Source organism: Myodes glareolus, chromosome 8 (assembly GCF_982192425.1).
Source record: "Myodes glareolus chromosome 8, mMyoGla1.1, whole genome shotgun sequence".
Taxonomy (NCBI): domain Eukaryota; kingdom Metazoa; phylum Chordata; class Mammalia; order Rodentia; family Cricetidae; genus Myodes; species Myodes glareolus.
This window is the reverse complement of record NC_142033.1, coordinates 109362389-109385754: the sequence shown is the minus strand read 5'-3', so window position 1 is coordinate 109385754 and position 23366 is coordinate 109362389. Positions and strand designations below refer to the sequence as shown.

General features: G+C 54.0%; 1 protein-coding gene across 4 annotated transcripts; it reads right to left on the bottom strand.

Moving 5' to 3' along the window:
* Positions 1 to 68: 68 nt before the first annotated feature.
* Mier2 (MIER family member 2) lies at positions 69 to 16313 on the bottom strand. Of its 4 annotated transcripts, none has more exons than XM_048459400.3 (14): positions 16225 to 16313; positions 11535 to 11625; positions 10830 to 10972; positions 10422 to 10547; positions 9915 to 10032; positions 9647 to 9735; positions 9293 to 9362; positions 7441 to 7592; positions 7042 to 7123; positions 6874 to 6968; positions 2404 to 2528; positions 2205 to 2293; positions 1291 to 1729; positions 69 to 1016 (listed from the first exon to the last, which is right to left on the bottom strand). In XM_048459400.3, the coding sequence occupies exons 1-14, from the start codon at positions 16231 to 16233 to the stop codon at positions 995 to 997; spliced, it is 1650 nt and encodes a 549-aa protein (XP_048315357.1). In that variant the 5' UTR covers positions 16234 to 16313; the 3' UTR covers positions 69 to 994. The 4 variants fall into 4 exon arrangements, with proteins under 4 accessions (XP_048315357.1, XP_048315362.1, XP_085548677.1 ...); XM_048459405.3 differs by having other exon boundaries at positions 9915 to 10026; XM_085692551.2 differs by lacking the exon at positions 16225 to 16313 and adding an exon at positions 16068 to 16193.
* Between the last annotated feature and the right edge of the window lie 7053 nt (positions 16314 to 23366).

Here is a 23366-nt window from a genome sequence, read left to right as displayed (position 1 = left end):
AGAGTCCCTAAGGGTTAACAAGGGCAATACAGGTTCCCAGCTTCTGCCAAGCCACCATAAGACACCCCGGGCTTCAAATCAAGTTTAATAAATAAAATAGAGTTGGGCAAAGGCAGTCTCACATCACAGTGTCCTCGGGGGGCGAGGGACGGTCCAGTCCAGCCGCACAGACTCAAACAGCACCGCTCTGCCAACACCGGGCGGAGCTGCCTGCCCAGGGACCCCACTCCAAATTGTAAACACCAACATAAATAAAATGAGGGAGGCCGAGGACAAGACAGACCCAGCCACCCTGACAGGAGCCTCCAAAGAAATGAGAGCCTCAGGACAGGGGATGGCAGGGTGGTACTTCCAGAGCTGTACCCCAAGATGCCCCAAGGAGAGGGGCAGGAAGGGAATGGACCACCTGCTCCTCACCCACCAGGGCTGCTGAGGCCCCACCTCAGCACGGGGGGCGGGGGTGCAGACAAGAGGCAGTGGGGTATAAAGTGCGGCTTTTCCTGAAGTGGAGACGGCAAAGGGCTGAGAAAGGGCGGCCACAGGGCGAGGTATATGGCTCTGTGCCCCAGGGTCCCACGCTGAGCAGAGGCTGGCGGCCACAACCCCGCTGTGGTGGGGAAAGAGTTGGCCTATGGAAGGTGCCCGGGCAGAGGCTGCTTGTTCATAATGAGTCCTGCCCAAAGCCCCAGGCAGCACCACCTGCCCAGCCCCTGTAGGCTGAGAGGCCAATGGCTGGCTCCACGTCGGGATGGGCCCTCTCTGAGCCCAGTTCCAGGTTCACTCCATGGCATGGTGGCAGCCAGGGGCTGTGGCGGTACTGGATGCTGAGGTCTGGGGTCTGTGTGGCCCTGGCCACTTCACTGAGTCCCATCATGTTCTGAAGCAAAGGAGGCACCACGCAGGCCTGCGTGGGAGGGGTCAGGAAGACTGACGGGCAGGCCTGGCAGTGCTGCCATGTCCATTCTGAGCACGCGTCCCCACAGATGACCAGGGGTCAACAGGTCATCACATTGCACCTGTGAGAAATCGTAAGGAAGGGTCAGTAGCTGAGCGACCCAGGCCTTGCCCATTCCCACCACTGCTCCCACCCAGAGAACGGCTCTGGTTTCTGCCTAGACAGAGCCTGGAGCCTGCGCCTGATTGAAGCTTTGTGAACAATGTGAACATATTGCCAAGTCAAACACTAAGGAAGCCATAGAGGAGGTACAGACAGGGCAACCACAGTCCACTGGAGGCAGCTGTGCCCTGGGCACTGGTCAGCCCGCAAAAGGTGCTAAGGATGGCACTCACTGTGACAAAGGCTCTGAGCGCAGTGTGGAGGCTGGGCACGTGGGGTGGCCAGTTAGGAAGGGATTCACATCTCCGATGCCAATGAGTCCAAATTCAGTGACTGACAAGGCCATCTGTGCTGGAGCCATGGGCTCTGCAGTGTCCTCGCTCAAATCCACAGGGCTGGACACAAGGGGCAGTTCCTCAGGTAGGGCAAGGTCCACAGCCAGTCTGGGGCTGGTGCCCAGCTCTGGAGCAGCAGTGGCAGCAGCAGCAGCAGCCACCACCAGTGGGAGTTCAGCCGGGGCGGCCAGGCTGCTGGGCTGCTGGAGCGAGGCCACAGCAGGGGGCTCATCCAGAGGCTGGACCGAACACGGTTTTGGCTCTGAGGATGGGAGCTCAGCTGAGCCCACTCCGGGCTGATCGAGACCACCAGTTGCAATGTCCACACTCGGTAGTTCTGAAGGGAGAACAGGGGAACAGCATCAGCCCCCACAGCCCCACATGCTCCTCTTGGGTCTCATGGATGTGGGGCCTTCTTAGCCAGCCCAGCCACAGAGACTGAGGCCAGGAGCAGCCCTTGTCTATGGACAAGCTATGGCTTTGTAAACTAGCTCAGGGGACCCAGAAATGAAACAGGACCCTGCTGGGCAGTGTGAACACTGGACAGTCCTGCAAACCCACGAGTACCACACAGGGAACCAGGCAGACACGACGCCAGAGCACTGAAATGAGGCCTCTGCCAACAGACAGATGTGCAAGCAGAGTCCTTAACCGTGTGCCCTGCGTGAAAACACGTTTGCTACCTCCCAGTCACAGGGTGAGCACGGGTGGCTAGGAGCGAGACCCAGCAGGCCCACTGCTCACTACAGAGACCGTGTAGCAAGGCTTGGGTTCCCTGTCCTTACCCACAGCCCTGCCTCATGAGAACTCACCTATGGGCACCCCTGCCTCAGATTCCTGCTCAGGGTGCAACCGGCCAGGGCCATCGGGGTCAAGGCCATCCAGGTCCTGCTCAGCATCCCTGTGGAGAGAGGACTATGAGAAGAAAGCCAGGGAAGCAGGGCTCCAGCAGGAGGGGCTGCCCCATCCCCCCCACCCCCACCCTGGCCAATGGTTAGCAAGAGCACGCACGTGATTCCAGAGGAGACAAACTTCCTCCGGCCCAGCCGCGTCTGCTGGGCAAAGTAGTCGTAACGCTCAGATTTCTTCCACAGGTAGTAATACTCCACACACTCGCCCACTGACCGCGTGCGCACCTGTATGGACCACAAGTATGCTTTGTGGCCTACTGCACAGCTGCGGCCACAGGGCAGCAGGAAAGGCTTCCATAGGAACCTCTGAGACCCCACCAGTGTCCCATCAACTAGCTCACAGCCTTCTTTTCCTGACACCATGAGAACCTGCCTCACCCCTGTGGGCAACTGCCTCCTGAATCTCAGCTCCATGTGCCCAGGACATCTGAGCTCCTCCCCATGAGGTGCACAGACAAACAGAGCCTCCAGCCAGAGGGCAGTGCAAGTGTAGGATGCTGGCCCTGGGAGTCAGCTGCTAGTGTGAACATGGACTGGGGCCGTCCTGAAGACACAGCTGAGGCCGTGCACTGCTGGGCCAGTGCTGCCCATCCACTGTCCACCTCCAGGAGACACAGCTCACACATAATTTACAAGGGTGTTTCTGGGTTTACAAGAGGAAACCCCACGCTGCATATGGGTGGGGTCCAGGATGAATCAAAAAGGAAAAAGACGCCAGCCAAGCACCTGCACCCACCTGGCGACTGGGACAGAACTCAATGCGACCGTGGTAAACTGCACCCTCAAATCATGACCAATAACAGACGTCCTTAAGATGTTTGTGGCTAGAGGTTTGGTCACAGCAACAAGCAAGTGACTATACAGAAAACCAGTGCTGAGAAATGTCACTGGTAGACGGGCCTGACCGTGTGGTCCACAAGTATCTGGGAGGAACGTGACAAAGTTTGAAACTATGAGTTAGAAGCTCTAGGCTCTAGCTCCTAGCAGAGTTTCATGGCCGCACTGGTAGGAACCCAGAAGGGCAGAGTATGGAGAAAAACATGCACAGTGGAAGCCGAGGTTCCCATAGGGAACAAGGCTGGCTACATTTTGGCAAAACCTAGCTTCCTCATATCTGGTTGCTGAACACTGGAGTGGGGCTGAACTCAAAAGTAACAGACACGGCTGGGCAGTGGCACACACTTTTCATCCCAGGAGTAGGGAGGCAGAGGCAGACGGATCTCTGAGTTCGAGGCCAGCCTGGTCTACAGAGTCAGTTCCAGAACAGCCAAGGATATAGAGAGAGATCCTGTCTCAAAAAGAGAGAGAGAGAGAGAGAGAGAGAGAGAGAGAGAGAGAGAGAGAGAGAGATACAGCTGCTCCGTGGAAGAGATTTCAAGGTAGACTAGCACGCTCACTGTGCACTGCACCCTGTCCAGATGCGGCATGTGCATTGTGCACTGCGCCTGCTCAGATCAACAGTAACAGAGAACAGAGAGAAGAGAACGTGAGGTTCAGCGGGAACACGGACCTCAAGCGAGATCCCAGCTGCTAGTGCAGCTTCAAGCACCGAGTCCCTGAGCCCTGCGATGGGAGAGTGGAGCAGACACAGAACCCAGCACAGAAGGTGCTGAAACCTAAATCCATTAGGAAAGAGCACAGACTGAGGTCGCTGACAGGGCCCTTCCTCAACAAGTGCCCAAACGAACTAACTCCCCAGGTGCAGCCAAGGAGCAGAGGCCGCCGAAGCACTGGCACAAAGGGCCACACCAGCTGGGCTGGCAGCAAAGCTCAGCAGCAACAAGCACAAGCGCTGGCTTTGCAGACGCAAAAAGCCAAGTGCAAGAGGGCCACGGAGGCTTGCACCAGCTTTCTGGAAAGCCACTACATGAAGCTCCGAAGGTAAAGCCCAAGCTCAGTGGAGATGCCAGGGTGCTGGAGGTACCAGAAGCAGGAAAAACTGCTGGCAAGGAGTGGAGCTGTGGCAACACGGCTACAGTGGCAGGACTAGGGTTGCTGGAGCCCAGATGAAGTCATCAGGAGCAGGATACAAGCTGTGGAGTGTGGGATCAGCCAAGCAGGGTCCAAACAGTGCTTTCGGCTCAGTCTTAGCTATGCGGAAAGAACAGTACTGTATGTTGAGCCCCACTGGACAGAGTATGGAGCTTAGAGTTTTGCTTTTCTTTGTTTTCTTGCTTGAGAAAGGGTTTCTCTGTGGAGCCCTGGCTGTCCTGGAACTCGCACCCGTAGACCAGGCTGGCCTTGAACTTAAAAATAGATTCGCTGAGTGCTGAGATTAAAGACATGAGCCACCATGCCGAGCAATTTATGTATGAGTATGTATCTGCATGTACGTATGTGCACCGTGTGTGTGCGTGGTGCACCTGGAAATCAGAGAGGGAACAGATCTCTCAGAACTGAAGCAACAGGCATTGTGAGGCAGTGCCCTGCAAGGGCAGCCGGTGCTCTTGAGCGTGGAGCCGCCTCCCCAGCCTATGAATGCTATGCAGAGAGAGGACAGGGAGTTAGGTACAGGGAACTGGATGCACTCCCGTCAGGAGGAATCCAGGAGAAAGGGAACTCCAGAGTCCTTAGGAGAGTAGACTGTGACAGGGAATCTTGTCAACCTGACAGGATTTCCAGTCACCTAAGTGACACACACAATCAGCGTGTTGGAGAGTCTCCAGAGAGATGTAACTGGGTATGGACAACACACCCTGAAGGTGAAGGTGCCATCCAATTAGTAGTGGTTCTGGGTGAATGAAGGGGAAGCAAACGACAAGCAGGGAATCTATGCTCGTCTCTGCTGTGCAGCGGGGACGGAACGCAAGCAGCTGACTCCTGCTCTCAGTCCTGCTCTGCTATGAGTGATAGCCTTTCCTGAACCCTTGTCCTACAGTATCTTACCACAGCTCCAGGACAGTGACAGACTGATAGGCCACAGGTGCAGTGACAGACAGGACACAGGTGCAGTGACTGACAGGACACAGGTGCAGTGACAGACAGGACACAGGTGCAGTGACAGACAGGACACAGGTGCAGTGACAGACAGGGCACAGGTGCAGTGACTGACAGGACACAGGTGCAGTGACAGACAGGACACAGGTGCAGTGACTGACAGGACACAGGTGCAGTGACAGACAGGACACAGGTGCAGTGACTGACAGGACACAGGTGCAGTGACAGACTGATAGGCCACAGGTGCAGTGACAGACAGGACACAAGTGCAGTGACAGACAGGGCACAGGTGCAGTGACTGACAGGACACAGGTGCAGTGACAGACAGGGCACAGGTGCAGTGACTGACAGGACACAGGTGCAGTGATAGGAAGTGACAGACAGGACACAGGTTCGGTGACTGACAGGACACAGGTGCAGTGACAGACAGGACACAGGTGTAGTGACCGACAGGACACAGGTGCAGTGACCGACAGGACACAGGTGCAGTGACCGACAGGACACAGGTGCAGTGACTGACAGGACACAGGTCCGGTGACAGACAGGACACAGGTGCAGCGACTGACAGGACACAGGTGCAGTGACAGACAGGACACAGGTGCAGCGACCGACAGGACACAGGTGCAGTGACAGACAGGGCACAGGTGCAGTGACTGACAGGACACAGGTGCAGTGATAGGAAGTGACAGACAGGACACAGGTGTAGTGATAGGAAGTGACAGACAGGAGGCAGGTGCAGTGACAGGAAGTGACAGACAGGACACAGGTGCAGTGACTGACAGGACACAGGTGCAGTGACAGGAAGTAACAGACAGGACACAGGTGCAGTGACTGACAGGACACAGGTGCAGTGACAGGAAGTGACTGACAGGACAGGTGCAGATGCCAGGCTTCATCTGTGGTGCACCAGGTAGGCTGAAATACAGGTGGCAGATCATCCAATGGCCACCATGCACCCCAAATCCCAGAGCTGTGCCAAGTTATAACTGTGGCACTGCTGCTCCAATGTCCCCAGTAGTGTTCCACCTGATATCCTCTGGCTCACAGCCCCGCCCCTGTCCAGGACACAGCAGTTCTGCCCAGAGAGCAGGCCTTGCACACGCGTAGGCAGGGGCCGGTTTCCACAGGTACGGGTCATCATCTGAGGAGGCCAACCTTGCAGTGCGCTCCTCGTGGGACAGTTCAGGACTGAGCACTGACTCTGACCAGTGCTCGGCACAGTCACCCCTGCACCCCCACTCACTACAGATGAACCGGTTCCCAGGCAACCAGGCCAGAACAGGGATAGACTGCCAGCAGTCACATAACCTAACAGCCACAGGCTAAGGCCTGTGCGACATGTCAGTCCAGAGCAGGGCCAATGGCACCGCAGCAAAGCAGGTGTCCAAGGGGGATTCAGGTCTGCGAAGGAAGACAGACCTAGGCGTCCTGTTCAGTGTGCAGCACTGAGCCAGCAAGGTCCACAGAAGACAAAAAGGTGACAGGGTCGAGCAAGGTGTGGGTGAGAGAGAGCCAGCTTGGGGACAGGAACCTCTAACTTTGGGGTGAGAAAGTGGCCTGGTGAGTGTGGCCAAGACCCAAGGGAGCCATCAACAGGAAGGGCAGGTCTGCCAGGACAGTGAACCTCACCCACCTTGTTGGCCTGGATCAGGTGGAAGTTCTTCCCGTGAACACGGAAGCCGTGTTCAAAGTTCCTGCACTCTTCCTCACTCCAGGCGCAGAGCCCGTCTGCAAAGAGAGAGGGGCGCTCAGGCAGCTCGGGAGCAGCAGGGACAAGGGGGAGTCCAGGGCTGCAGCTCACCTCTGATCACTTTTACGTTGAACCTCAGTCTGCGCAGGGCCTCCTCCACGTTGAAATTACACTTCACCAGCTCGTACAGCGCCTGGGGCAGAGCGTGGTTTAGCTTTTCCACCAGCCTACGAGGGCCAGCACAGAGGGTACCTACGCCACATGCCACACCCACACCACGGCCCCAGAGCCATGTGCCACACCCACACCACGGTCCAAGTCACATGCCACACCCACGTGGTGTGGGTGGGGCCGTGGTGGCCCCAAAGCCACTGCCACCGCACCCACACCACGGCCCCCAGGTGTGATCAGGACTGACACCATTGCCCCCACAAGCTGTTCAATGTGAAGTCCATCCCACGAGCACACTGCCTGACCATTCCTGGGGTGTGCCCAGGGTGTGACCCCTACCTGTTCACTGTCCTTAACCACCTCGCCCTCTGGGATCTGGGGGCCAGTTGTCTCCTGCCACCTCCGCGTCACCGCCCTGTACAGGAACTCTTCCACCTCCCGCTCCGGGAGCACGCTGGGGCTCCACAGCAGCTGGTCTTCATTTTCATAGACTGTGGAAGAGGCTGAGAGTCAGGTGGGCAGTGGCCACCCACACCAGGGGAGTCAGGGCAGGCGCCTCAGCACCTCCCGATGGGTAAAACCAACTCCTGGCACGTGCAGTTCAACATCATATGGACCCAAGAGGGCTGTGGGCACTGAGGGAACAAAAGAGGTGGGGTGTGAAGTCAGTGAACAGGCCCCAGAGGCGGCACCCCTCGGCGTGCTTTGGTCACAGTAAACACAGCGGAAACAAAGGGGACAGCAGCCCGACCAGGACGGCGGTGCTCACCGACGAGCCCGGCTCTTCAGAGTGTCAGCCATCTACACACAGAAGGTTCTAGGCCTCAACTACAACAGACCCTGTCTCACAAAGGGAAATAAACAAGAGAACACACACACACACACACACACACACACACACACAGAAGTCGATGAACTCAGCTGAATTTGTCATTTAAAAGTTCACAGATCTCTGTGAGTTCAAGGCCAGCCTAGTCTACAGAACTAGTTCCAGGTCAGCCTATACTACAAAGAGAAACTTTTTGTTTCAAAAAACTGAAATGAGTAAAACCAAAAGTGAAGCACAGTCCAGATGGCTTCACAGCAGAACTAACACACGCTTCATGGGACAAGCTCAGAGTCTTCCTGCCGCTGAAGAATGGCAACCTCAACACTTCCACAGGGCAGTGTAACCTGGGGTACACACACACAATGTAGATATAACGTGTAGATAAAGATGCAAAGGAAGAGGCTACTGTGTCCCCAGTGAGTGACATAAAACATACACAACGACCACAAAGCGTCAGCCAGATACTGAACAAATGGACAGAGATCTGGCACCATCCTGACAGCAGGGGGGAAGCCACGAGCTGGCGACTACCAGGAACAGAGTCAGCCTGGGTTGTGTCCCAAACATGCAAATAAGTAACAACCCCTGCAAACCACACGGGCGCTGGGTAAAGCGCTGGGTCCACAGCGCAGGGTGCTGACAAGGGGGGGAGCACCTACAATACCTGAACACTGGGGAGCTCTCCACCCACCTGGGGACAATGTGACACCAGCCAAGAGATGAACGTGCGACTAAGGAACAGCTGACACCCACTACGCAAGCAGCAGACACTGCAGGGACATCCACAGAGGCAGTCACAGAGCAAGGCCACAGGGAGGGACGGCTACTAGAGGCCGTGGAAGACCTGAATGACACCGAGGGCTCGGGTGCACACCAGTCCGGGCTCAAGGACACAGCGGGGCAAGTGTAGGTGCCTGTTGACTAAGTGTCTCTGTGCCCCACCCTAAGTGGGCACACCCTGCACAGTCCGCGACCTAGCAGTCATCCCCTGCAAGGTCTCTGACCCCTGCTGCTGGGCAGAGCAGAGACTGCTCAATTGGCAGTGGCCCTGCAGGCAGGAGGCAAGAAGTCCAGACAGGAAGTGACCTCCCAGATCAAGGAACAATTAGGGGACACAGGAGCAGCAAGCATATCGTATCCAGGGTAGGCCCAGAGGAAACACTAGACCCATTCAGGGAAGGGTGCTGTTGGTAGTGCCAGTACACACGGGGCAGTGGGAACCCACAGCCTGGGTGAGGGCCATTACCCTAGGATACTGCTAAGGCTGGTGGACTCCACCTACAACAGCAAACAGAAGCTTGCTGAGGTGCTGCCTATTCCCGGAGTCCCTGGACAGAGCCCCAGGCCTCCGGGATCACTTACTCTTGTCGCAATGTCGGCTCAAGTGCAGGATGTTGAGGTCAGCCTGGAACTGAGGCCCCACCATGATCTCCTGCAGAGGCAAGGACCAGGGAGAGGGTCAGGAAGTCAATGGCAGACATGAAGCTGGGACCCCACAGGCACCATGGACTCCAAGCAGAGGTTGTCACCCAGAACTGTGGGTCTGCCAGACAGTGCCCACTTCTGTACTCTGGTGGGTGAGACTGAACACTCTGCTGCCCTGCCCTGCAGGATGCTGGGTCAGTCATCCCCAGAGCAGCAGAAGCACAACCAAGGTCCAGGTACACGGTGGGCCCCACCCAACCTGGAGGCACGCAGTAACACACAGCTCCACACCTTCTTGCACTTGTTGGCAGGAAGCGTGTCCTCCTCAGTGTCGGAGGAGACTGAAGAGCCTGGGCCATTATCACCAGCCAAGAACCGAGCTGAAGAGAGAGAGGCAGTAAGGGGACCCACCAGAGTACGGTCGGCCCTTCCGGGGGCTTCGATGGCAGTCCGCACAGCAGCCCTCAGCCCCACCCTGGCAAAGCCCCCAGCCGAGGCTGTGCGTGCAGGCCTAGGTGACACACAGCAGCAATGTCAGTGACAGCGACACTATACCCACTCTGGTTACGGAAGAGGTCCGAGGCTTCATGGGAGGTGACAGATGGGGTGAGGTCGTCAGCCGAGGACTGCGTCTCTTCCTCCTCTTCCCCAGAAAGCAAGTCCTTGGCTATCTGCTCCTTTGAGCGGGACAGCGAATGAAGTGTGGCAATTACTTTATCTATACCAACAAAAAAGGCCAAGCCTGCCGGGCGAAGGGGACTCAAGACACTGTCTGTGTTGGCCCAAGATGCAGACTCCACATGCCCTCTGGGGCTCCAGCTCTTTTCCCTGCCACAGTTCCCCTGGATGGCATCCATCACTTGAACCAGAACGGGTGTCAGCCCTACCCCAGGGCAGGGTCCCTGTGGTTGTACCAGAGAGGGCGGAAAGGCAGAGCAACCCTGGGCAACTGTCGCACTTGCTGACTGAGTAGCTCCCCATCCTGGGCCTGATATCCCTGCTCTTCCCCTCCAACTCAGGGCAACCAGCGGCACCCTGGGGCCCTATCAGGGACACTTCCACTCACCTTGTCCAAGGTCATGTCCGGGAGGGTTGGGGCTGTGTCTCCGCCCTCGCTCTCCTGCTCAGAGATGGGGTCCGAGGCCTCGTACCCATACAGTGCAAGCAGTTCATCCAGGGGCATGTCACTGCTCTGGGGAAGGAGTACCGGACCCATGTGGGGGGTCAAGCCTAGGGTTGTGCCTGAGACCTCCACAGCCGGGACCCCTTGACACCCCTCTAAGTCCCCATGGGGCACTACAACTGCATCAGGACCACCGAGGAGATAAGAGGCCTGAGCACCAGCCACGGTCCTGGGGGGCAGAGCAGGCTCTGAGGCCGGGCCAGCACAGCACTATGCAAACCACATGTGCACGGGGATGGACCACATGGAGACCAAGGGGAGCAACTGGATCAGACTGGTGAGTCACCACACCTGGGCGATGAAGTCCTTGTCCAGCTGATCCTCCGGCTTATCAGGGCACTGCGGGGCCTCAGCACAGCCCTCTCGGAGGCTATAGTTCTGCGACAAGAGCTCGGCGAGGTTAAACCGATGGTCTGCAGAGCCCATGGATACCACTGTGGGAGAGGTCAGCAGGTAGGCAGAGTGTGGGGACTGAGTAGGGGTAGGTCTGGGGGGCCCATAGACTGGAAGGGCACTGGGGTAGGAAGAGGGGAGGCATCAGTCAGGTGACCGTGGAAGGCAATGAAGGTGTCCCAGGTCCGGCCCCACAGCCATAGCCCTGGTTCTGGACTCTGGACAATATGGGCAAGGTGCTCAATTCACACACGGGGCCACATAGGCAATACCACACAAGTCACTGTAGCTGCACCAAGTTCTGCTATCTGCAGGGCCACAGCCATGTGATATTTATGGTGGCAGAAACCTCCATCACTTCACCCACATGGGCCCACAGCAGACGACCAGCAGACCGGCTAGGGACCTTAAAGTCATCAGGCATGTAGCCACCCCGGGGAGGGCCTCCCACTCACTCTCAGTTAGCTAGCCCGTCCCATGGCTCCAAGGAGAGGGAGTGTCCCGACCACTGTGTATGACTCCACCTGATGGGGGACACTGAGCCGCTCAGGAGCACGGGCTCTGTCTCTGGAGGTCTAGGGCAGAAGGGGTGAGGATGGTTACCTGCTGTGGCCTGCAAGCTGCACTCCCGAGGGCACAGGCTATGTGCAAGGCAGGGGGCCACACAAGGACTCTGCCTCTCCAGCGAGGAGGCCTGAAAAGAAAGAAAGGTGGTGCTGGCTCTGGAGCCAGAACCCACAAGCAGACCTCACGCAGCTACCGAGGCTCTGGTGAGAGCCCAGCCACTGGGTAACTTTGAGGACAGCAGGGAAAGCGGAAAGGGGACCGCCCAATCACAGCTCCTGTGTGGAGGGACCTTGAAGACATGGGGCTTGGCGACAGATAAAGACACAGAAGGATATACTTGTAACACTCCTGACAAAGCAGAGAGTGGAACTGGACTCAAGGGTTCTGCTGGCTGGGGAGAGCGGCTCTAGAAAGGAAAGCAGTAGCTACACAGGTCCCACTGTACTGAGAGGAGGGGACAAGTGGCAGCAAACTGAGGCCATGCTGTGAAACCAGGACCAAGGGACGTCAGGACTGCACCGGGACACATCCCCCATTCCATCAACAGAGAATGAAAGGGAGGGACAAAGGACGGCACCTCTTCCAGGTGGTGACAGAGAGGTGGCTCAGCAGGGCTAAGCACCATCTTGGTCCCACACTCCAGCTATGGAGATTCTGTAGATTAAGGAAACAACCGCACTCACAACAGCCGGGATGCACACAGCACATGCTCCCTAAGAACACAGACATGTTCTGCTGACAGAGAAATGACTGGTATGAGAGAAAAGATAACCATGTTCCCAGCCAAGGTTCTCACACTGGAAGATGGAGACCCTCTGAAGTGACCTAGACAGCCAAAACCACCTAAATTGTAGAAATCGACAAACAGCACACACAGAAACTCAAGGGACCCAGAAGAGCTAAAACCATCCTGCAATGGGGTGCTCCCAATTTCACAAATGACTATCAGAGACATCTCAGCAGGGCGGAGTGCGTCCACAGACAGGCTCAGGTCAGGAACCTCAGAGACATCTCAGCGGGGCAGTGTGTACCCACAGACAGGATCAGGTCAGGGACCTCAGAGACATCTCAGCGGGGCAGTGTGTACCCACAGACAGGATCAGGTCAGGGACCTCAGAGACATCTCAGCGGGGCGGTGTGTGCCCACAGACAGGCTCAGGGCAGAGGCACACAACTGGGGCCTCAGAGACAAACTCCCCAATGGCCTGGACACATGAGTCCAACACACGTAACCAAGCAAGCAGACCGACACTCGTGACTGGACTCACAGAATGGGAGGAAACACTGGCAAAGCACGCATCTGGAAAGAGGCACACACACGTACGGACCGCTTACTGAGGAAGAGAAAGACAATGGTCCTGCCTCCCAACGTCTCAGGCCTGGAGCACATATCTCGCTCCTATCAGAACCCAGTGCACTCCAAGAGTAAGCCCAGAACAGGGAAGGCGCATCAGAGCCTGCATTCCTGGAGACAAGCATGCAGCACCAGAAACGGCTTGGCAGTATCCCCAAAGTCACACCACCGTGAGACCAGCACTTCTACCCCAGAAGGGAAAATACACAGGAGAATCATTCACCTCAATCAGAAGTGGAGGAACATGTCTACCGCTGAGGAACAGATGAACGAAACACCACAGAGTATCACACAGTCACGAACAAGCAAGGCTCTCTCACACATGCCACTAGAACCAAGGGGGACCTTGTAAGCACTGCAAAGAAAGGTCACACAGTGTGGGGGGCACCATGGTGGGAAATGCACACCAGGGATGAATCCTGAGACAGGAGGTAGGTGTGTACTGGCTGAGTGCTGGAAAGGGGCCAGGGTGACTGCTCATGGGGACAGGGCTTCCTTCAGAGGTGACTGGACACTCTCAACTGATTGTGTTTGGCAGTTATACCAACTTCAAAAACAACAAAAGCTACCGAACTGTACACACTAAAAGGGAGACAGGGTGTACCACAGCAAAGCTGCTGCTGATAATAATAATAATAATATCATCATCATCATTATTATGTGGGCAGGAGAGATGGCTAAGTGGTTAAGAACGTTGGGGTACAGTTCCCAGCACTCATGGCAGCTCACAGCCATGTAACTCCAGTTCCAGATCTTGCACCCTCTTCTGGCAAAACACTCATACACAAGAAATAAAGTTACATCCCCCCCCCCAAAAAAGTTAGAATGTTAAAGAAAGTTTAAAACTTAGAACACTGTAGCACTAGGTCCTTGGAGAACCTTAGAGGTGAAGCATTCATCCCTCCCAGAAAAGAAACAAGTAAACTACAGCCCAGAGAGGTGGAGTTACCCACTCAGCAAGGGGCCCACCTAGGACAGCCGCAGGGGCTGAAGGCAGGGAAAGAACAGGGCGTTCACGCAGGCTGTACCTGGTGTGGTGAGGCAAGGCGTCCTAACCTTTCTGGAACACAGGCCACAAGCAGACCAACAGGCAGAGGTGAAGGCACGGGGAGGGTGTCCCAGTGTCCGTGGAACCATGCCCAAGGACTGGCCCTCTCTCCCTACATTCGAGAGCCCTAACTAAGAGGGGAGACCCCAAAGGACACCACAGTTGCATGGCAGCCTAGCAACAGTCTCAGTGTCCCTCCTGTTTCAGGTCAGGGGTCAGACCTAAACAGGGTCTCAAGCAGAGAGGAGCTAAGAAGAGTGAGACACAGCCAACTGGGGAGCCACACAGTTTCTTCCTTGCCAACCGGGCCAAGTTCAAGAGCCCCGAGATAGGCAAGGTCACTGAGAAACCAGGCACATCACTTCTAAGATACTTTAAAGGGTGGGTTCCGAGCCCTACTTCCCCACATCGGGAAAGACAAAGGACAGCAATGCCCCTCAGAGCTAAGATGATACAGGTGACAAACACACTAGACGCTGAAACCAAGGGAGAGGCCAGAGGCAAGCGGGTCCTCCCGCCCCCAGGTCCCTGAGAACAGAGGATGAGGGCGCAAGTGGATTAGCATGGCCACCATCACCCTGACCGTCAGAAGCCCAGACACAGAGCAGGTGGTGCCTCACAGGCGGGTCTCCACCCAGGACCCAGCCAAACTGAGACTGTTAGAAGGACAGGCGATAACTTCAGAGGCTGTCCCCAGCATTCCACAGAGCATCTTTTAAAGCACAGACGCCATGATGCGAGGAAGCCCAAGCCGTGCAGAGACCTCATACGTGTGTGAGAGCCCACATTCCATTGGAGAAGGAGCCTAGCATTAGTTCTAAGTCCAGTTACCTACAAATGGCAACCCACAAGAAGTCAAGCGAACCCCAAGAATTATAAGGTCAAGTGAATGCCGAGGAGTTAAAGAGAAAGACTCGCCCACACCCAGGCAAGTGCCCCAGTACCCTCGGTGTCCCAGTCTCACCCCTCCACTGTGGCACCTAGGACATCCCCAGAGACAGGTTCAGCCTGTCTCTACCCACATGGAGCTGGGACACAGGAAGACAAATACATGAGGGCTAAAGGAAGGCACAGGCATGAAGAAAACAAGGTGGAGGCTGGGCAGCTGGGGTCAGAGAAGGCATCCCAGGGCCAGATAAGGTGCGACAACTGGGGGGCGGCTCCATGGGAATTCAGAGTACCAGGGAGGACTCCATGGGGTGGGTGGTCTCAGGAGGGCAGCAAAGGGTAGGCACAGTGAAAAGATAAAGCTTAGACTATAAGAGCGGGACAAGCCACCAGGGCTCCCACCCTTCACTGAGACGCACACTAACAAGCACTAACAAAGAGAACTTCTAGATGACCGTGTCCACTTCTATGACTTAAAAATATATGGACACCACCACATGAGAGGACGATGCATCAGGACTCCACTGGACCTCTCAGTTATGGGAAGACACCAACACGGTCCCACTTGAGATTGGGAAACTGAGGCCGACCCCTTCTAAATCCTAGACTCCAGAATAGGGGGGAGGCAATCTGCTAAGTCTCCACCACCCAAGTCACCCAGGGCAGAGCAGCCTGGGGCCCAACAGCACCCACTTGGCCACCATGCCCCGAAGGTTGATCTGCCTTGTCTTCATAAGGACTCAGTTTCCCCAAAAGCCCCCTAAAGAAGGAACTACGCCCGTAAGAACCCTCTGGATCAACCAGCCGGAGAGGTCCAAGTGGACTTCCAGAACTCGACCCTGTGGCCCGCGCGGGCCTGTTGCTACCCAAGCGGCCCCACTCGCCCACCGTGCTGAGTTGCAGTCCTGGAGTGGCGGGTTCGCGGCGCCTCGATGGGGGCTGGTTCTGGGGTTCAGTGGCCGCACCCAGTGGTGCAGGTGGGCTCTGGGCAGAGCCCCGCAACCCCGCGCCCGCGGGGAGGCCCGCGCCCTACCTCCTACAACCAGACGAACTCCACGCGCGAAACTTTCCACTCGCAAAGCACCGCGGACTCCGCACCGTGCTCGTCCCAGCGCGCTCGGCTGCGGTCTCCGCGTCGCCGTCCCAGACGCCAGCGCCGCCCACCCACCCCGTCCGCAGCGCTGCGCCCTCCCACCGCGCGGCCCGGGGTCTCGGCCCGGCACCCGGTCGCCCGCGCCTCGCGCCCCTCCCCCTCGCCCGCCCGCCCGCGCATGCGCACCGTGGCCGAGCTGGGGTGCGGCGGGCGCCCACGGGGCTCACGCTCCGGCCCGGGGGTGGTAGGGAGGCTCGGGGCGCTCGGGCTGGGAGAGCACGAGCCAGACCAGGGCGACTGAGGGCAGCGTGTGGGAGGGGCCGTTGCCCAGCCGCTCACTCACCTCCGCCATGGCCGAGCCTGCGCGCGGGAGGCGGCAGCCAAGCGGGTCCCCGGATGCGGTGCTGCGCGCTTATTGGCGGAGGTGCTGGGAGGCGGGGTGGGGCGGGCCGCAGCCGGCGCGTAGTAGGTGTGCTGGGGCGGAGGGGAGGGCTGTAGGTCAGTCCGTGTACCCCACTCCTGCTGATTCCCGTGTGGATGCCCAGCCACAGGTGAGGGAGGTGGTGCAGAGGTGAGGGCACAATCCACAGGTGAAGGGGCAGACAGAACTGTAAGGGGCATTGATCTGGAAGTGAGAGGGAAGTAGTTCACAGGTGAGGAGGAACAGTCTACACGCGAAGATGGCCCACAGGTGAGGGACCAGTCTATCGGTGAGCGGGACTTGGTCCTGAAGAGAAATGGGTGGCCTGGAGGTGAGAGCGATGGTCCAGAGGTGATGGGGAATGGCCTAGAGGTGAGAGGGCCAGTTCGGAGATGAAGGATACAGTTCACAGGGGCGGGGATTGAGGAGGGTGGGCCTGTGGTGAGGGACGGTACCAGGAGGTACAGAGAGCAGGCGCACACGGGAGCTTCGGGAACCTGGGCTTGCTGATGTCAGGAGGGGGCACACAGAACGGGAGACACTTGGAGACCCTCAGGTAGGCTAACCTGGGTTTGCCGAGGTAAAGTACTCGTCTACACAGGTCACCCAGTGAGCCTTCCCACTTGGGCCAGGAGCAGCTGAGCTGAGAACTGAAGGCACCACTGGGTGCTGGAAGAAAAAGGCTCCGTCCTGGCCCTGAGGACTTGCCAACCCAAGACAGAAGGTTTGCTTCCTGCCCCTGAGCCAGCGCCCCACTCCTCCACTCCTTAGTTCACAGCCATCACATCCGCTGGGACCTATACAACTGCCCCCTGGATGCTGAATCCAGAAGTCAAAGTGAGTCTTTGAGACACTTCAGCAAGCACAAGAGGGAGCTGAGGAGAAAGGCTGAGCCTGCCTTTCTCCTCAGAGCTATGACAGAGCTATGACAGGATCACTAAAGAAAGCCAGGCATGGTGGCTCACACTTGTAACTCCAGTGCCTGGGGGACTGAGGTTTGAGCATCATTATCAGTTTGAGGCCAGCGCAGGCTATGGCGCGAGACCCTGCCTCAAGAAACCAAACTAAATCTGGGTACGGTGGTACACACCCTTAATCCCAGCACTCAGGAGTCAGAGGCAGGTGGATCTCTGTGAGTTCAAGGCCAACCTGGTCTACACAGCGAGTTCCAGACCAGCCAGGGCTGCATAGAGGCACCCTATATCAAAGTAAACAAACCAGAAACAACAACCAAAAAAAGCAGATTAATCGATCACGAGAGGTTAAGCAATTGGACAAGTGGATGAAGAGAAAAAACTCTTCAAGATGGGGTCTTTGTTCCCCATGGACTCAATGGTTGCCATGGAGAACTGAAGTGACCTTTTGACCAAGTGGCAAGCATGAGTACACCTAATGAAAGCAGGTGGACACTGTACCTCCTCAGGTGGTGCTGGGACGCATCTCATCCAGGCCAGACTGCCGAAACTTGACAGAGGCATGGGCGCCAGACCAAGCTTGAAAAGGAACATTCTGTGGCTGATGCTGGAAGAGGGGGAGCCGTAAAAGTCTTCCAGTTCCATCAACAACATGCAATCCTTGATATTTAGTGACCCAGGAGGGAAGGGAAATACCACACAGGACTCTCAGACTTCATAGATAGAACTGAAGTCCAATTGTAAAGGATTGGATCAGTGTTGAGTTTCCCAAAATTGATGACTGTTTTATGGATCTGCAAGAGAATATTCTTGTTTGAAAATTCATGGGCTAGAGAGATGGCTCAGTGGTTAATAGCACTGGCTGCTCTTCCAGAGGTTTTGAGTTCAATTCCCAGCAACCACATGGTGGCTCAGAGCCATATGTGATGAGATCTGGCGTGCAGGCATACATGGAGGCAGAATGTTGTATACATAATAAATAAATAAATAAATCTTTAAAAAAAAACAAAATTCACCAGGTATGGTAACTCACACCTGTAATCCCACCATTCACAAGGCTGAGGCAGGAGGATTGCTGTCCAGTCAAGGCCAGTCTGGGCGACAGAGTGACTTCACCATGGGATATAGGCCGAAACCATTGCCCAAAGGGGCCGGGGACCAGCTCACTTGCCCCCTGCCACTCTTACTGAGGACCCAAGTTCCATCCTAGTGTAGGAGCCTGCTCCTACCAAGTCAGCTAGGGTTCCTGGGTTGGGGGTCGTCAAGGCTGAGGAAATTTCAGATGAAAGAAGCTGAGACAGGAGACACAGGATAGAATCAGGCGATCTCTTCGGTCATGCCGAAACAGCCAAACAGCCCAGAGTTTATTTCAGAACTTGCTTCTATGCAAAAGCAGAACAGAGCACAGCACAGACGGTCGGTCAGTGTCTAACCTAAGACCATCCCTGTCCTTGAGTGAGCAGCCTCCTCTCCAACATGTGCTTGCTGCTCCGAAGCTGCCTTACTTTCTATCATGTTCCTGAGGTTTGTCGTCAGCAGTATAGTGTCTACTAGATAGAGTGCTCTTTTCTCATGGGCTAAATCAGAAGTCTCTCATAGCCCTCAAGGTTATTTTAAAAAGCAGAGTAGGCAAGATTGAACTCAAATGACTTATAAGTCAGAATGAGCTCCAGATGGAAACTGAGTCACGTATGGGCTCCCACACCTTAGTACCTACATAGCAACTCACAACTACCTGTAACTCCAGACCCAGGGAATCCAATGTCACCTGGCTTCCTAGGGTACCTGCACGAATGTGGTACACATACATGCACTCAAGTGCATACACGGAAAATTTTTAATTTTTAAAAATCTGGGGAAAAAAAAAACAGGTTGGAGAGATGCAGAGGACACAGGGTCAGTTCCCAGCACACACATGGAGAGATGCAGAGAACACGGTCGGTTCCCAGCACACACATGGAGAGATGCAGGGACACGGTCGGTTCCCAGCACACACATGGAGAGATGCAGGGACACGGTCGGTTCCCAGCACACACATGGAGAGATGCAGGGACACGGTCGGTTCCCAGCACACACATGGAGAGATGCAGAGAACACAGGGTCGGTTCCCAGCACACACATAGAGAGATGCAGGGACACGGTCGGTTCCCAGCACACACATGGAGAGATGTAGGGACACGGGGTCGGTTCCCAGCACACACGTGGAGAGATGCAGAGAACACGGGGTCAGTTCCCAGCACACACATGGAGAGATGCAGAGAACACAGTCGGTTCCCAGCACACACATGGAGAGATGCAGAGAACACAGTCGGTTCCCAGCACACACGTGGAGAGATGCAGGGACACGGTCGGTTCCCAGCACACACATGGAGAAATGCAGAGAACACACATGGAGAGATGCAGAGAACACTGTCGGTTCCCAGCACACACATGGAGAGATGCAGGGACACGGTCAGTTCCCAGCACACCCATGGAGAGATGCAGAGGACACCGTGGTTCCTCCATCCAACCCCACCACCTTCACCCTCTGGCCCAGTATCACATAAATTTCTCCCTATAAGCAGCTGTTCACCCTTAGGGCTCCTACAACAGACCGAGGTGTGATTCCCTGAAGCCAAACTTGGCAAGCCAGTAAGTTTATTTGGTTCACGGAGAGTTGTGCATGACCCCAAGGCAGCTGGACCATCAAAAGTCTTACCCAGGAATGATGATAATGTCCCCATAGCTGTGGAAATGGGATTCTCCTTTCAGACAATCTCCCTGCATCCTGTGAACTCTGTCTGCTCCTGAGGCCGTGAGCAGACTGGAACCACACTCAGATGGGAGGGTAGGAAGGAATGACAGCTCAGATGAGGGCTAATGACAGTCCTCAACCCTTTCTGTGAGGGAGAATGTTCATAGCTGCACTATTTGTAATAGCCAGAACCTGGAAACAACCTAGGTGCCCCTCAATAGAAGAATGGATAAAGAAGGTGTGGCACATATACACATTAGAGTTCTACTCAGCGGTAAAAAGCAATGACATCTTGAATTTTGCATGCAAATGGATGGAAATTTACTGAGTGAGATAACCCAGACCCAAAAAGATGAATATGGTATATACTCACTCATTAGTGTACTCTAGCCATAAACAAAGGACATTGAGCCTATAATTTGTGATCCTAAAGAAGCTAAATAAGAAGGTGAACCCAAAGAAAAACATATATTTATCCTCCTGGATATTGGAAGTAGACAAGATTGCTGAGCAAAAGTTGGGAGCACGGAGGTGGGGTGGGGAGAAGGGGAGATGGGGAGAGAGAAGGGAGAAGGGAGAAGGGGAGGATGGGGAGAGCTTGAGGGAATGGGATGGTTGAGATGGAGGAAGGGTGGATATGGGAGTAGGGAAGAAGATATCTTAATTAATGGAGCCATTTTAGGGTTGGCAAGAGACTTGGCTCTAGAGGGCTTCCCATGTATCCAAGATGTCCCCAGCTAGGTCCTTGGGCAGCTGAGGAGAGGGTGCCTGAACTGGCCTTGTCCCATAGCCACACTGATGAATACCTTGCATATCACCATAGAACCTTCATCCAGCGATGGATGGAGATAGAGACAGAGACCCACATTGGAGCACTGGACTGAGCTCCCAGATGAAGAGCAGAAGGAGGGAGAAGATGAGCAAGGAAATCAGGACCACGAGGGGTGCGTCCACCCACTGAGACTGTGAGACTGATGTAATGGGAGCTCACCAAGGCCAGCTGAACTGGGACTGAACGAGCATGTGATCAGACCTGACTCTTTGAATGTGGCTGACAATGAGGGCAGACTGAGAAGCCAATGATAATGGCACTGGGTTTTGATTCTACTGCATGGACTGGCTTTTCGGAAGCCTAGTCTGTTTGAATGCACACCTTCCTAGACCTGGATGGAGGGGGAGGGCCTTGGACTTCGCACAGGGCAGGGCACCCTGACTTCTCTTAGGACTGGAGGGGGAGGGGGAGAGTGGGAGGGAAATGGGAGGAGGGGAAGAGGTGGAAATTTTTAACACATAAGTAAAAGAAAGGAAAAGATGAAAAAAGAAGTTTAAATGGCTTTTAAAAAATAAAGTCTTTAAAGAGACAAAGTACAGACAGTCATAGATTAAAAGGAGTAAAAACAAAATAATAAGCCACATAAAGATGGAAAATACACAGAGAATCTGGATTATGTATATTATTGTGTTCTCTTTGAATTTTTTGACTGTGAAGGAGCTAAATACAGAGAGACATTTTATTGTATGGGCTGCTAACTTAAACCAGCCTATATAGTTTAAAGGTATCGTGATTCCAAAATTTGGGTCTAAGGATTTGTTGCTTTGAAAAAGAGGTTCTGCTTTTGTTCCCACAGAAAATGAGAACCTGTGGATTGATTTCAGACTAATGTGGTTTGATGGAGCAAGACCCCCGAAAGGTCACCATGAACACTGCCAAATATACTTCACCCAACAAAAAGCAGGAAGCAGTTTGGAGAGAACTATGCCCATATTCCCAAATATTGTTTATAAAGGTTTGTTTGCATTTAAAGGGGGATATGCTATAGAGATTTGCATAAGTATGGATCTTGGTTTATTGATACAAATATATATGCACTTGATTCAGGTATTGTGTTTGTGCAGCTCATTTAAAAATGTAATGTAGGGCTGGAGAGATGGCTCAGCGGTTAAGAGCATTACCTGCTCTTCCGAAGGTCCTGAGTTCAAATCCCAGCAACCACATGGTGGCTCACAACCATCTGTAATGAGGTCTGGTGCCCTCTTCTGGTCTGAAGGCATACACGTGGACAGAATATTGTATACATAATAAATAAATGAATATTTTTAAAAAATTAAAAAAAAATAAAAATAAAAATGTAATGTATAATTAAGAAATGCAGGTTAGTAGATAGTCATCTATAATACTCAAGCTTGTAGTCAAGTTAGTTAGGTTTTCTATATATAGAGAGATACATTTCAGTTAGAAAGGTATTCTTCAAATCTTTCAGAGACCTTCAGATTATAGCATTTAAAACATTTTAAGAACTTAGGACTTTTCATGACAGTGAGACACATCTGCCCCTGGCAGCACCAATCTACTTCAAGAGGGTGATGGGCATCGAAGAGGCTCCTTATGGAGTTTGCTAGCCATTTGGATTAGAAACTGCTCTTGCCTGGACTGCTTAATGAACTGGACATGCAGGATTCACAGAAAAATGACTGCTGAACTTGCCTAAAGGTGAGACAGTCCTTCAGGGTTCCTGTTCCAAGAAAGAGTCTGCCATACATTCTGCAGGACACACAGAAAGTGACTGACAGACAGCCAATATAGGCAGAACCGTCTTTGAAATTTTCTGCTTCATGGAAAAGTCTGTCGGATACTATGGGCCTGTGGGCTGAATATGGATGCCCCAGTGTTACAGAAGAACTTTGGGTGACTGTCCAGGCAGTGAGACGTCTCTGTCATTCTAGAGTTTTGGAAGTTGCTTACAATGCATTTCCTATTAACTTAGGTAATATTATATCATTCTGGAGTCTTTGATGGAGTTGAAGAATAGATAGTTATAGTTTTCCTTAATTATAATAAGAGATAAAGTAGATATCAATATTATAACTGTAATTCTTGCTTGATACCTATTTTTGTTATATGTAATTTTACTATGTTAAAAACCTTCCTTTTTATTTAAGCAAAAAAGAGGAAATGATGTGGAAAGTCCTTTGTATATATGTTGCTTTTATTGGTTAATGAATAAAGAAGCTGCTTTTGGCCAATGGCTCAACAGAATACAGCCAGGCTTGAAGAGATATAGAGAGAGTAGGCAGAGTCAGGGAGATGCCATGGCGCCGCCAGAGAAGACAGACGCAAGCTGCCAGCCGGAACCTTGCCAGTAGGCCACAGGCCTCGTGATAAAATATAAAATAATAGAATGGGTTAATTTAAGAGATAAGAGTGAGATAGAAATATGCAAAAGCCAATAGGCCAAGCAGTGATTTAATTAATGCAGTTTCTGTGTGAGTATTTCTGTCTAACTGGCCGGGAACAAACAAGCAGCCTCCTACAACAGAGGCAGGAGGATCACTTGAACCCAAGAGTTCAAGAACAATGTGGCGGTGTAGCAAGGCATCTTAATTACTTTTAAATTGCCATGACGAAAGACCATGAC